General features: G+C 45.2%; 1 protein-coding gene across 1 annotated transcript in view; it reads right to left on the bottom strand.

Moving 5' to 3' along the window:
- DTHD1 (death domain containing 1) overlaps nucleotides 1–13,983 on the bottom strand; it is a 38,414-nt gene extending 24,431 nt beyond the window's left edge. The window contains exons 1-3 of the mRNA XM_058193054.1: nucleotides 13,230–13,983; nucleotides 7,527–7,857; nucleotides 5,183–5,362 (exon numbers count right to left, since the gene is read on the bottom strand). Of these exons, the coding sequence (XP_058049037.1) occupies nucleotides 5,183–5,362; nucleotides 7,527–7,857; nucleotides 13,230–13,519 (801 nt within the window). The 5' untranslated portion in view covers nucleotides 13,520–13,983. The remainder of the gene's footprint in view (nucleotides 1–5,182; nucleotides 5,363–7,526; nucleotides 7,858–13,229) is intronic.
- Between the last annotated feature and the right edge of the window lie 467 nt (nucleotides 13,984–14,450).

Raw genomic sequence — 14,450 nt, 5'->3', positions numbered from 1 at the left:
ACTGTTGTGACAAAATAAAATAAAATAAAAATAAAGAACCAATGGATGGAAACTAATCAAGGAGAGGAGCAACTTAGAGCTCAGGAGAAATTTCCTAATGGTGAGAACAATCAACCAGTTGAATGGTTGATCTTCAGAAGTTGTGGACTGGATGGCCATTTGTCTGAAATAGTAAAGACTCACCTGCTGGAGCAGGGAGCTTTGACTAGATGCTCTTCAAGGAGCCCTTCCAACTCTGTTATTCTGTTTTATGTTCTATCACACACCGCATATCTCACACCAATGCACCAAAATAATGATATTAAATCTGCACTCAATGAGATCCATATTCCTCTAAAGAACAAATCTATTCGACCATGCTGCTAATTGCGATGAGGATGGAGCAGGATTCTGGAACGCTCTGCTGACCCACCACTGACTTTTCTCTGACAGGAAGAAAAAAGAAAAAAAAGTTTTCTACTTAATTTCCATGGTAGTTGGTTAACAGAAGCATAATTCAATCCTTGCGCCGAGATGAATATTAAGGATAATGAAGAAGGACATGAAACATTGATTCAATTTCTCTCATTAGCTAAGGCAGGGATGTTTCTGCAGGGATCTTCATTAAATCTCCCTTCTGGGTAAATTTAAAAAAGCCAGCTGTACATTGGACAATGTTTGCAGGCAAAATAGAAATGTTCGAACAAATTATAGTATAATTTTGAGTTAGGACTTAGATCAGGAATCAGCAACTTTAAACACACAAAGAGCCACAAAGGTCCTAACCGGAAACTCCCAGGGGAAGCCTCCATTCAATTCTGGAGCCGACTGGAAGTCCAGTTCCCCCACCATAGAGTCTCCTCCTAGTGCGGCATCCTTTTTCCTTTGCCGACTGGAAGACCAGTTTCTCCCACCGTAGAGTCTCCTCCTAGCGCGGCGTCTTTTTTCCTGTACCTGTCCTAACCGAAAGCCCTACCAATTGTGGAGCTGACCAGTGACAGAGAGACGCAGCAGAAGGATGAAAGAGCCACATGCGGCTCCAGAGCCACAGATTTCCGACCCCTGACTTAGACCTAGATAGTACAGATTTAAGGGGGAAAAGGCTGTCTCAAAACTAATGGAATTATGCATGAAATTTTTTAAAAAAATGCTTAACAGTCCCCTTCCCCCAAAAAAGCAATACCAAAACCCCTAGAAAATTTTTGGGTGGGTCGAACTGCAGGTAGTTTTGGGGGTGAGGCAGAGGTGGTATTCTGACCAGTTCTGGAGAACCAGTAGAGGAAATTTTGAGTAGTTCGGAGAACCGGTAAATACCACCTCTGACTGGCCCTGCCCCCATCTATTCTCCGCCTCCCGAGTTCCAGCTGATCGGGAGGAAATAGGGATTTTGCAGTATCCTCCCCTGGAGTGGGAGGGAATGGAGATTTTGCAGTAGCCTTCCCCTGGAGTGGGAAGGGAATGGAGATTTTGCAGTAGCCTTCCCCTGGAATGGGGAGGGAATGGAGATTTTACAGTAGCCTTCCCCTGGAATGGGGAGGGAATGGAGATTTTACAGTATCTTTCCCCTGGAGTGGGGAGGGAATAGAAATTTTACAGTAGCCTTCCCCTGGAGTGGGGAGGGAATGGAGATTTTGCAGTAGCCTTCCCTGGAGTGGGGTGGGAATGGAGATTTTGCAGTATCCTTCCCCTGCCATGCCCACCAAGCCACACCCACCCAGCCACGCCCACAGAACCAATAGTAAAAAAAATTTTGAATCCCACCACTTGGGTGCGGGTGGGGATATCCATCATATTTTGAATGAAAAACCGTGGCATTGAAGTTGATGACTGGACAACAGAAATGGATTCTCCAAGTCTCCCTTATCACTAAGAGACTGGTCCATAAACATAGGAAAGCAAGGGATGGTCTCAATTACTCAGTGGATTCAAGACCTGATATTACTTTTACTTGGGTTGGTTCTGCAACCCAACAAGAGAGACACAGACTTCAGAGGATGATCAGAACTGCAGAAAAACCCATGGCTACCAACCTTCCATTGAGGACCTGTATACTGGACAAATCAAAAAGAGGGCTGTGAAAATATTTACAGATCCCTCATATCCAGGACATAAACTGTTACAACTCTAACCCTCAAAATGACGCTATGGAGTACTGCACACCAGAACAACTAGACCAGTGGTTCCCAACCTTTTCTTGTTTGAGGCACAACCTTTTCTTGTTTGAGGCACCCTTGGAAAGCCTTTCAAAAGTTCCCGGCACCCTTATAAGGAAATAGATATTTAAAATCTCCATAGCTCAAAAGTTCCCGGCACCCTCAAAAGATCTCACGGCACCCCTTAGTGCCGCGGCACACTGGTTGGGAACCACTGAACTAGACACAAGAACAGTTTTTTCCCGAAGGCCATCACTCTGCTAAACAAATAATTCCCGCAACACTGTCAAACTATTTACTAAGTCTGCACTACTATTAATCTTCTCATTGTTACTATCACCTATCTCCTTCCACTTATGACTGTATGACTGTAACTTTGTTGCTGGTAATCCTTATGATTTATATTGACTGTTTCCTTATGACTATCATTAAGCGTTGTACCTTATGATTCTTTATGAATGTATTTTTTCTTTTATGTAGTCCGAGAGCGTATGCACCAAGACAAATTCCTTGTGTGTCCAATCATACTTGGCCAAAAAAAAAATTCTATTCTATTGATGAATCAGCCATTTATAAACATAGAATATATGTCACTATGATGTTGAAATCAGCTTTTAATAGAGTTATGCTTGTTGGACGTGCTGAGAGTTATGATCCGAGAGAGTTAAGAGCCATGGTGGTGCAGTGGTTAGAACGCTGTATTGTAGGCTAATTCTGCCAACTATCTGCAGTTCGATCCTGACCGGCTCAAGGTTGACTCAGCCTTTCATCCTTCCGAGGTTGGTAAGATGAGGAGCCAGATTGTTGGGTGCAATGGGCTGACTCTGCAAATGGCTTAGAGAGGGCTGTAAAGCCCTGTGAAGCAGTATACAAGTCTAAGTGTTATTGCTTCCTTCCTTCCCTCCTTCCCTCTACTTCCTTCCTTCCTTCCTTCCTTCCTTCTTTCCTTCCTTCCTCCCTCCCTCCCTCCCTTTCTTCCCATGGTGGCACAGAGGTTAGAATGCAGTATTGCAGGCTATTTCTGCCCGCTGCCAGCAGTTCGATCCTGACCAGCTCAAGGTTGACTCAGCCTTCCATTCTTTCCGAGGTGGGTGAAATGAGGACCCAGATTGTTGTGGTCAAGAGGCTGACTCTGTAAACCGCTCAAAGAGAGCCGCAAAGCCCTGTGAAGCAGGATATAAGTCTAAGTCCTCTTGCTACTGCTGTCCATAGAACTGAATGACATCAGATTATTAATAGAAGACAACGCATCTTGCTCTGTTGCTCCAGAGGAACATGAGTAGCATGCAGAAGTATCTTTTCCTGTTCAACAAGAGGAAAAGAAGGCATTTGTTTGTTTTTAATCATTTAACCTTATAACGGAGAAGAAAGAGAATTCACACAGGAAGTGAACCGCATAACAGACATTGTGTAATGAATGCAGAATCTTCCTACTCCTCTTTCATAAGCTATTGCTGCCACCCAGGGATGAATCGAATGAGAGCCTCTGTGTTTTTTTGTGGTGTTTTTTTTTTATGTAAAAAAAATCGCTTTAAGCATCTGCAATACTTTAATCAATCACTTCAAAATCACTTTTCACATCCTTTTTGGAAACGTGGCCGGAATCCCTCAAGGTGCAGAATTAGTCCCCCATCCTGTAACTTCCTGTCCCATTTGGCAAGCTTGTTTTTAAAAACATGGTTAAGATTATTAACATAACATAACATAACATCAGAGTTGGAAGGGACCTTGGAGGCCTTCTAGTCCAACCCCCTGCCCACCACCATTGATGGTGCCTTTTCTTCTTCTTTTTTTTCCTGCAGGCTTCTCCGGTAGCCTCAAAACTGGACAGATGGGTAAATTAGATGGTCGAGATAGATGGGTGTTCGATAATCGGAAGGAAGGAAGAAGGTTTGATTTTGAGGAAGGAAGGGAAGAAGAGAAGAAGGGAAAGGAGGAGATGGAAGGAGGGAAGAAAGAAAGATTTTGAGGAAGGAAGGAGATAGGAAGGGAAGGAAGGGAAAGGAAAAAAGGGAAGGAAAAAGGGAAGGAAGGAAGGGAGGGAGGGAGGGAGGGAGGAAAGGAAAGGAAAGGAAAGGAAGGGAGGGAGGAAGGAAGGAAGGAAGGAAGGAAGGAAGGAAGGAAGGAAGGAAGGAAGGAAGGAAGGAAGGAAGGAAGGAAGGAAGAAGGTTTGATTTTGAGGAAGGAAGGAAAGAAGAGAAGAAGGGAAGGGAAAGGAGGAGATGGAAGGAGGGAAGAAAGAAAGATTTTGAGGAAGGAAGGAGATAGGAAGGGAAGGAAGGGAAAGGAAAAAAGGGAAGGGAAGAGGGAAGGAAGGAAGGAAAGGAAAGGAAAGGAAAGGAAAGGAAGGGAGGAAGGAAGGAAGGAAGGAAGGAAAGAAGAAAGGAAGGGGGAATGAGATGAAGGAAAGGAAAGAAGGTAAGGAAGGGAAAGGAAAAAAGGAAGGAAGGAAAGGAAAGGAAAGGAAAGAATAGAGTAGAATAGAATAGAATAGAATAGAATAGAATAGAATAGAATAGAATAGAATTTTTTATTGGCCAAGTGTGATTGGACACACAAGGAATTTGTCTTGGTGCATCTGCTCTCAGTGTACATAAAAGAAAAGATACGTTCATCAAGGTACAACATTTACAACACAATTGATGGTCAATATATCAATATAAATCATAAGGATTGCCAGCAACAAGTTATAGTCATACAGTCATAAGTGGAAAGAGATTGGTGATGGAAAGGAAAGGAAAGGAAAGGAAAGGAAAGGAAAGGAAAGGAAAGGAAAGGAAAGGAAAGGAAAGGAAAGGAAAGAAGGAAGGTAGGTAGGTAGGTAGGTAGGTAAGATTGCATAGAGATCTGCTACTAAAGGACAATATTACCCATGGCCTTAAAGTAGCTCATTCAATTTACAAAAGCCTAGATATTTTTTTCCCCTTCAGCGAAGGAAATCCTCCTCGGTATGAATTATTAGTTATAAAAAAAAATTTTATTCTAAATCTCTTCCAATCCAAATACGTGCTCATGTCCGAGAAGTAAAGCCGTTTATTTTTCAAGCATACCTTCAGGTCCACTTGGACTCGAGAGCTGAACGTTGATGGGGGATAGCAAAACGAAATTCTAGGATCCATGTTAAGCTTGCGCGAAAGTCCTTTCCTCGGAATGGTCCACGTTTCCTTCTTCAAGCATGAAACCACAGAGAAGATACCAAACTGGCAGGTTTTCACCACGGCGGCTGACCCCTGCATGAAATCAAAAGGAGAAGACCCAGGATTTCAGCTTTCTTCCACCATACAGTTTGAGCAGGATATTGTTGTCGTCCGTCAGCAGCCTACGGAGCTGGCAATAGAATCGGATGGTGATGAGGCTGAGGTGAGGTCAGGGCCATTGGGGAGTGAGGTGCAGACTCCAGAGCCTCCAGAGACTGATAGTAGTGAGGCAGAGGAACAGGAGAAGCCTGTTCCTAATGCATGCATGAGAAGAGCTGCCAGAAGGCAAGAGCAGCTCAAGCAGAGAGGACAACTCAGGAGTAGGGACAAGAGATGATTGGCCCCTCCCATAAGGCTTAAAACAGACCAGCACCGGTGTTTCAGCTTTGCCAGAAAACAATGTTGTAGCTGTGTCTTCTGCTTCGTCTACATCTTTGTTTTTGTGGCTTCTGGAAGTTTGCTAGGAAGGGCCTTTGGCAGTTTGCCTAATTGGACTAAAGTTGTGAGATAACTGAGGAATTTGTGTTGGGAGGCATTTGTTTTACTTTGAGTTGAACGACGCTGGGAATGAAGTAATTCCCAGTTCTTCGAATAAAGTTTGTGTTTTCACGGACTAAGTTTATTTGCTACCTACTTGCGCCTGGGTCACAATAGATATTGCTTTAAGGCCGTGATGATGAACCTATGGAATGTGTGCCAAAAATGGCACGCAGAGCCCTCTCTGCTGCCACGTGTGCTGTTGCCCCAGGTCAGATCTCCATGGTGTTTCTTTTGTGAGCTTCTGTTTCCCTGCATACGACGAAACAGAAGCTCATGAAAGAAAAAGATCTTACCTCTTGCTGCACTGCCGGTGTTGGGATGCCCTGCCTCCCACCGGCCACCCGATCTTCGGGTCTCCGGTGCACATGCATGCATGTCTGTGCATGCCTGCCCATGTCCATGCATGTGCATGTCCACACATGTTGTGACTCGTAGGCAGCCAGGTGCTGGACTTAGTGACAGCAGATCCAGCTGAAGACAATTCAGATGGGAGGACCCTCGCTTCCGGAGATCTGAGAGGCGACACCAGCAGAAGGAGGGGTGGGGCAGGCCTGGATAAATGCTGAGTCATGGAGCCATACCCCACAGCCTATATAAAGGACCTGCTTTTGGCACTCCAACCTTGAGTCAAGCAAAGTCTTAGCTAGTTTGCTGATACCGGACCCTATCGCTGAAGTCACAACTTGGACTCCTGCCTGCCCTGATAAACCTCGAAGGAACTTGGCAAGCTGAAGTGGCTTCGTTGCCAAGTTCGCCACGGACTTCCTTGACTCATGCATCAGAGTAAGAGTGGGACACAACAACACATGTCCATGCATGCACATATGTTTGGGCATGCACTCATCCATACGCACCAGCTGGTGGTCCGTGCGCCACTGGTGTTCCACGAGAAAATGTTGGTGGTCTGCAGAAAAAATATTTGCATTTTATATTCCTCAAACTATGGACCCCTAGGCCAGATACGTGCAATGAACGCTTGTGTTACTGCAGAGAATCTCCCCCTTTGGGGTCTTTTTCTGCAGGTCGGAGGGGAGCAGAAATTCTGATTTGAGATCTGTTTCAGCTTCCTGGTACAGGGCTTTGGGGGAAGGCTGGAGGGAAGCGCCGCTGGTGGCGAAGAGCCGGAGCCCCTTGTTCCAATGGGACTGCATCATGGTCTGGAATTGGCTGACCATCTCAGCCTGCTGAGCCGGCAGACGCTGGTACCTGGCCTTGCACTCCCGCAGGTCTTCCCTCTGTTTGGAAAGCCTATGCTCATAGTCCTCAATGAGGTGCTTCTGCTGTGCCTCCTTCTCGGTCAGACACAATTTGAACTGAGCCAGATGTTTTGCCAACTCTTTTTCATGGTGGCTGCTTAGCTCTAACAACTGCTTCCTGTTGGGGCTCTAAGGAGCCCAAGCCAGCATGGGAGGAGTGGCTGGTAAGGGAGGGGCGAGTAGAGGCTGGTGAGGCGCCCCTTGACATGAATGGCATTGAGTTGGCCATTCCCACCCAGTCACATGACCATCTAGCCACGCCCACCCAGCCAGTCATTAGGCAGATCACATTAGTGGTCAGCGGGATTGAAAAGTATAAATTTAGTGATCCCTGAGGTCCAAAAGGTTGGTGACCCCTGGTCTAAATGGTTCGCCAACACTGCTTTAAGAAGTTCACTCACCTTCTGGTTGCCTTGGTGTCCTTCCAAAGAGGTAGGAGTTAAATACGTGGACTGGAAGTTTATGTCACTCACTTTCACCGTCACGTCTTTGTACATTCCTCTGTAACGGGAAGTAAATGGGATTGCAATGCTGATCGGAGAAATGTTGAGTTGGTCAACCAATGAGCACTCGACAGATATGACGTCACTGACAAGTTCTTCTGCCTCACTCACAACGAAGGGACTTAAATCATTGACAACGGTGACTCTGAGATATTCCAGAATCCCGCGAGGGGCGGTCACACTACACGATAGTTCAGGTTCTCCCAGTTCGTTCGCTTCCATGAAAAAACTACAGCCAAGAAATAACATTTGTGAGGTAAAAAAAAAAAAGAGGGAGAGAGAGAGCCATGGATAGAACACAGAATAATAACTGGAGGGGACCTTGGAGGTCTTCTAATCCAACCCCTCTGCTTGAGGTGGAGACCTTATATACCATTCTGGACAAATGGCCATCTAATCTCTTCTTGAAAACCGCCAGTGATGGTTTTATCGAGGCAACCTGTTCCACTGTTGAATTGCTTTCACTCTCAGGAAATTTGTTGTGGCCTCTCAGCCGCCAGCTCCTCCAGCAGCTGAATCAGAGGAGGAGGAGGCGTGGGAGTCAGGGTCAGCAACAAGGCAACCTGAGAGCTCCGAGGGGGAAGAGAGAATGGAACTGGCAGAGAGAGAGAGAGAGACAGAGGTGGAGTCTTAGCTGACTGTCAGCCCTCAGATGGAGAGTCAACAGCCCCCAGGTCTGGAAGTGGCTGATGAGGAAGAGGAGGAACAGCTGGGCCCAGTGTCTAACGCGCTGCTGTGCAGAAAGCAGAGGAGAGGAGAACAGTGGAAATCTATGGGCCGGTCCTTGGGATGGAAGAGTCACCGCTGCTAGTGAAGCCCCACCCTAGCTCTGGGCATAAAAGGCAGGAAGCGGAGATGAATAGGTGTGGCAAAAAACTAATCATCTCCCTGCTGGACAGACTTGTTGAGGAGAGAAACATTTTGCCGGGGCTACAGGTGCTCCTAATAAAGGAATTATTGATTTAAAATATGGGGGGATTTGTCGTGTTTGGGGAGCTGAGTCAGAACAAAATTTCTCCTTAGTTCTAAGTTGGATCTCTCTTTAACAGGCTTCCATCCATTTTTGTCCTGCCCTCTGATGCTTTGGAGAATAGGTTGACCCTTTCTTCTCCGTGACTACCCTTCGAATACTGGAAGTCTGCTATCACGTCACCCCTAGTCCTTCTCTTTGTTAGACTAGACATACCCTTAGAGACATACCCCTAGTCTAGGGACGTGGTGGCTTAGTGGCTAAGGCACTGAGTTTGTTGATCAAAAGGTTCAGCGGTTTGAATCCCTAGTGCTGCGTAACAGGGTGAGCTCCTGTTACTTGTCCCAGCTTCTGCCAACCTAGCAGTTCGAAAGTGCGTAAAAAATGCAAGTAGAAAAATAGGGACCACCTTTGGTGGGAAGGTAACAGCGTTCCGTGCACCTTTGGCATTGAGTCATGCTGGCCACATGACCATGGAGACGTCTTCGGACAGCGCTGGCTCTTCCACCTCCCATAAGGCTTAAAACAGACCACCAATGGTGTTTGAGCTTTGCCGGAAAACAATGTTGGTAGCTTCGTCTTCTGCTTCGTCTACATCTTGCATTTATTTTTGTGACTTCTGAACGTTTGCCAAAAAAGACCTTTGACAGTTTGCCTAATTGGACCAAGGTTTATGAGATAACTGAAGAATTTGTTTTGGGAGGCATTTGTTTTACTTTGAGTTGAATGACGCTGGGAATGAAGTAATTCCCAGCTGTTCGAATAAAGTTTGTTTTCTTCTATGGACTAAGTTTATTACTACCTACTTGGGCCTGGGTCACAACACTTGTGTGGCCTGTAGCATCACTTAGTTCCAAGAAGGAAGAAACATGGAGACCCCCACTTGCGCTGTTTGTAGAAGCAAGGAACACCCACCGACTGTGATTCTTATCCTTTCCTTTCTCAGTTTTATCTGCAGAAACTATAAATAATCATACAGGCTACTTGGGTATGCAAGGCCACTGAAAAACCCTATTAGAATGCTAAATATTCTCTGGTTGAAATATAATCCAATTATCCAGCTTTGTTATAAATTTACAAAATAAAGGGAAATTGATTTTATTCCAGGTAATGACATGGGTGTTTTTTTTTAATGCAATGGTAATAAGATAATGGGCTGCCTTAAATTGCAGCTGCGTAGTCTAGCTAAGGCTCTTAAATATTATGGGTTTCTTTCCCTAAGAAAATATTGGGGGGAAAAATGATGCAGTTTTCTCATTTCTCCTTCCCCTTATATGGTTTGGCCTGAACCTCCCCCCTCCTCTCCCTCCCTCCCTCTCTCTCTCTCCCTCCCTCTCCCCCTCCCTCCCTCCCTCCCTCCCTCCCTCTCTCTCTCTCTCTCTCTCTCTCTCTCTCTCTCTCTCTCTCTCTGTGTATATATATATATATATATATATATATATATATATATATATATATATATATATATATATACAGAGAGAGAGAGAGAGAGAGGTTGAGAGTATCTTGGCGACGTTTTGACAAAGTCTCACTCGTCATCTTCAGGCTGGTGCTTTCGGCTTCATGCTTGTGCGAGCAAAGTATGATCAGAGCTCCATTTCTCTATAAATACTGGTGGGAAGGTAGGGAGTGCTGGCTTTGTTGCTGTAAGTGGGTTAGTTGGCTGTGTTGTTACATACTCCATCAACCAATCAAGATGTAAGACTTGTGTGTGTGTGTATATATATATATACATACATACATACATACATACATACATATGTAGGTCTTTGGTTATTCGGGTTTTCTCCCGCGTAAAATTGGAAGTGTCTTGGTGATGTTTCGACGAAGTCTCATTTGTCATCTTCAGGCTTCAGCTTCGTGCTTCTGGGAGCAAAGCTGAAGCCCGAAGATGACGAATGAGACTTCATCGAAACGTCGCCAAGACACTTCCAATTTTACGCATGAGAAAACTCGAATACCCAAAGACCTACATACAAACACTCGTGAAAACCTCAGAAAGCATACACACACACACACACACACACACACACACACACACACACAGATTTCTCTTGATTAGTGGCTTTGAAAGAAAAGCACCAGAGTAAGTTTCCTCCCTTAACAATGGTAGCATTTCCATGTTGTTTTTCTATGGATTTACAGCCCAGGGCAACAATTTAGATCAGAACTGATTTAGCTGCCCATATTTTGCTTGGTAAACATTTTCCTGCAGTGCTATTTTTTTTTTCCAACACAGAGATTTTTTTTTATATCCGGTGGGTGATGTCCGGTGGTGGGTTTCACATTTAGTTACCACTAGTTTGCCGTGCGCACGCCTGCCCGCTTCGCATGCATGTGCTGTTGTGGTCTGCCAGCAGCCTGCGGACCTGGCAGCGGAGTCAGACAGTGAGGAGGCTGGCGAGGACAATGGGCCAGTTGTGGAGTCAGGGGAAGCCCCGGATGAGGGCTCTGCGTCGGAGGCAGAGATGGAGCCAGGGCCATCTGGGAGTGATTTGCAGACTCTGGAGACTCCATAGGTGGACAGCAGAGAGGCAGAGGAACAGGAGGAGCCTGTTCCTAGTGCACGCATGTGAAGAGCTGCCAGAAGCCAAGAGCAGCAAAAAGGACAACTTGGGAGTAAGGCCAGAAGATGATTGGCCACTGCCATAATGCTTAAAAGAGCAGCAACGAGCCATTAGGTTCTTGGTAGAAAAGCAACATTGATTTCCGTGCTTCTTGTCAGCATCTCTTGAACTTTGTGGGATTTTTGCCAAGAAAAGCCTTTGGCAGGTTGCCAAAGACATCAAAGGTTGGTGATAAGGCCAAAGGACTGTTTAGAAAGAATTTGTTTTGGTCTAAGTTGAGAATTAATTCTCAACTGTTTTAATAAAATAAGTTTGTTCAAGACTGAATTGTGTTTAGTAATCACTATTTGGGCCTTGGTCACAACATGTGCACCTTCTGCCTTCCGTGTGGAGCTTTGCTTGCACATGTGCCCTCCACGCATGCACCCAGCCTCAAAAATGTGCCTGAATAGGACGCCATAGCACCAGGGCAGGTGGGTGAACCCACCCGCGATCTCCACTATCGGTTCACCTGAACTGGTACGAACCGGCTAATGCCACCTCTGTTGATGCCCTCTGATGGCTTATGAAATGGTATTGTGAAATTTTTAAGAAGAGATTGGATAACCATTTGTCTAAAGTGATGTAGGGTTTCCTGCCTAAGCAGGGGTTGGACTAGAAGACCTCCAAGGTCTCTTCCAACTCTGTTATTCTATTCTATTCTATTCTGTTCTGTTCTGTTCTGTTCTTGGAGTCTGATTGTAAAGAGGGTCCATTTATTGATGAACAGAACCATGCATCTGTAGTTCTGGTGCAGCTGACCACATGGAGTTGAGAGGGGGGAGTTTTCATACCTTCTCTTGGGCTTTGCACTTGAGCTTCCTATTCCTGTGCAAGAACCTGTATTCTATTGGCTGTTGTAGGGGTTACGTAGGGGTCATAGCTGAGCTCCCAGATTTGGTTGAAGTTTGGTCTGCTCTTAGATGATGCAATGAAGGGGCTTGTGTTCTGAAAGGGTGTTGGGCAATTACTATCATGGCTTAATGGCTTTGTCCTGGTTTGGATCTTGAGTGAGGGGATAATCCTATCACTCTGCCTTTGTTCAGATTTTGCTGCAGGGAATTTCAAAATATCCTTTCTTGAATGGATTTCTGTCTGCAGTATTTGCTTTGCCTATGAATAGAGCTATCTTTATCTCTTAAGTGCTGACATCTGTTGAGGGCTATTAAGGAAGGCGGGGGCTGCTTTCTCCCTCTTAAAAAACATTTCTCCATTTCTCATCCAGGGAAATATCATATTCTGCCTTTTTAATATTTCTCAAAATATTTTGTTCTTCTAGGAGAGGGGTGGGCGGGTGCTAACTTTCAGCAATGCCGTTTGAATGGTCACTAAAAGAATAGTCGTAAGTCGAAGACGACCTGCACCATGTGTTGTGGTCCGCCAGCAGCCTGCGGAGCTGGCAATGGAGTCGGACAGCAATGAGGCTGAGGTGGGGCCAGGGCCATCAGGGAGTGAGGTGCGGACTCCGGAGCCTCCAGAGACTGATAGTAGTGAGGCAGAGGAACAGTTGGAGCCTATTCCTAATGCACACATGAGAAGAGCTGCCAGAAGGCAAGAGCAGCTCAAGCAAAGAGGACGACTCAGGAGTAAGGCCAAGAGATGATTGGCTCCTCCCATAAGGCTTAAAAAAGACCAGCAATGGCGTTTGGGCTTTGCCGGAAAACAATGTTGGTAGCTTCGTCTTCTGCTTCTATGTCTTGTTTTTATTTTTGTGACTTCTGAATGTTTGCCAAGAAAGGCCTTTGGCAGTTTGCCTAATTGGACCAAGGTTTGCGATAGGACTGAGGAATTTGTGTTGGGAGGAATTTGCTTTAATTTAGTTGAACTACGCTGGGAATGAAGTAATTCTCAGTTGTTCAAATAAAATTTGTTTTTTCACTGACTGAGTTTCTTACTACCTACTTGGGCCTGGGTCACAATGCCGGGGGGAAAAACAACAACATGCACCTAATAGATTGTCTCTGTTTGGCGTGACAGTAAGATGGAAAAGCAACATAGCTACATAAATGTTCTCTGTTCTCTTACTCTTTGCTGCATTCATCCTTCTCTTCCTCCAACTTCTCAATCAACGGGACAACAGAGCGGCTTTCCTGCAAACCTTCTGCTCTTCCAGAACTTTCTTCCAGGCGTTGGCCAATTCCATCATTCCTCGGCTTCGGATCGAAATCCCCATTTATAGTCTCCAATTTCCTTACCAGGTTGGAAGGCCCATGTTCTGTCTCGTCCAAGGTTCCTTTGATCTCTGCCTTGGTTTCTTGAGCGGACATCATCTGAAGATGTTCTGCAACCATCTCTTCTGGATTTGGGGACGCCATGATCGTTTTCCCACCATCTCCCCAAATGAGGTTTTCGTGGATTTTCTCAGCGGATGAATCCTCTGCGTAAGAATCTTTTTCACTGACGTTCTTCGGCGCCAGACGAATCAGTTCTTCCGATTTATTGGGATTTTCACTGTTTACAAGCACTGGCCCTTCCTCTTCCGATTCTTTTTCCTGGAAGGGAACTAACTCTTCCAGTTCCACCAACTGGTTTTCCTCAGACCTGCTTCCATTTTCTTCTGCACGTGGAGAGGGAGGTGGAGAAGGGAGCTGCTGACATGTAGAGACGTGTAACGGCGTATCTATTTCCTCCTTGGTGCCATCGCTCGGAGAATTCACGGACCCATCTGGGTTGTGTTGGTCATCGTCTGGTTTGCCAAGCAGCTCATTTTCGGACCGTCCAAGATCTTCAACCAGACGTAGCAGGTGGGTGCTTAATTCCTGAAGCCACCATGCCAAGCTCTTCCATTCTGCAAGAGGAAACAGAAAGACCTTTTAGGAGCAATTCTAAATTCTCTGTGTGTATATATAACTGTGTACATATACAGAGGGGGAGAGAGAGAGAGAGAGAGAGAGAGAGAGAGAGAGAGAGAGAGAGAGAGAGCAAACACAAGGAGGAATTCATATATATATATAAATTTAAATTTACTGACAAAGAAATAAAGGGAGATTAATATAGATCTATTTCAAGGCCCTTCTCCCGAAGGACTCAGGGCGGTGTACAGCCAAAATAAAAACAAACAATACAATATACAATTAAAACAGGAATTAAAAAACTTATTACACAATTGGCCTAAGACTTTAAAACATTTAAAATTCTAAAAACCCATTAAAATTCATAATATAAAGTTAAAACCCACAAAAATTTAAGCCAGCCCCACGCGAATAAATAAGTGTGTTTTCAATTCGCAGCGGAAGGTCCGAAGGT

This window comes from Ahaetulla prasina, chromosome 8 (assembly GCF_028640845.1).
Source record: "Ahaetulla prasina isolate Xishuangbanna chromosome 8, ASM2864084v1, whole genome shotgun sequence".
NCBI classification, from domain to species: Eukaryota; Metazoa; Chordata; class Lepidosauria; order Squamata; family Colubridae; genus Ahaetulla; species Ahaetulla prasina.
This window is presented reverse-complemented; position numbering and strand designations above follow the sequence as displayed.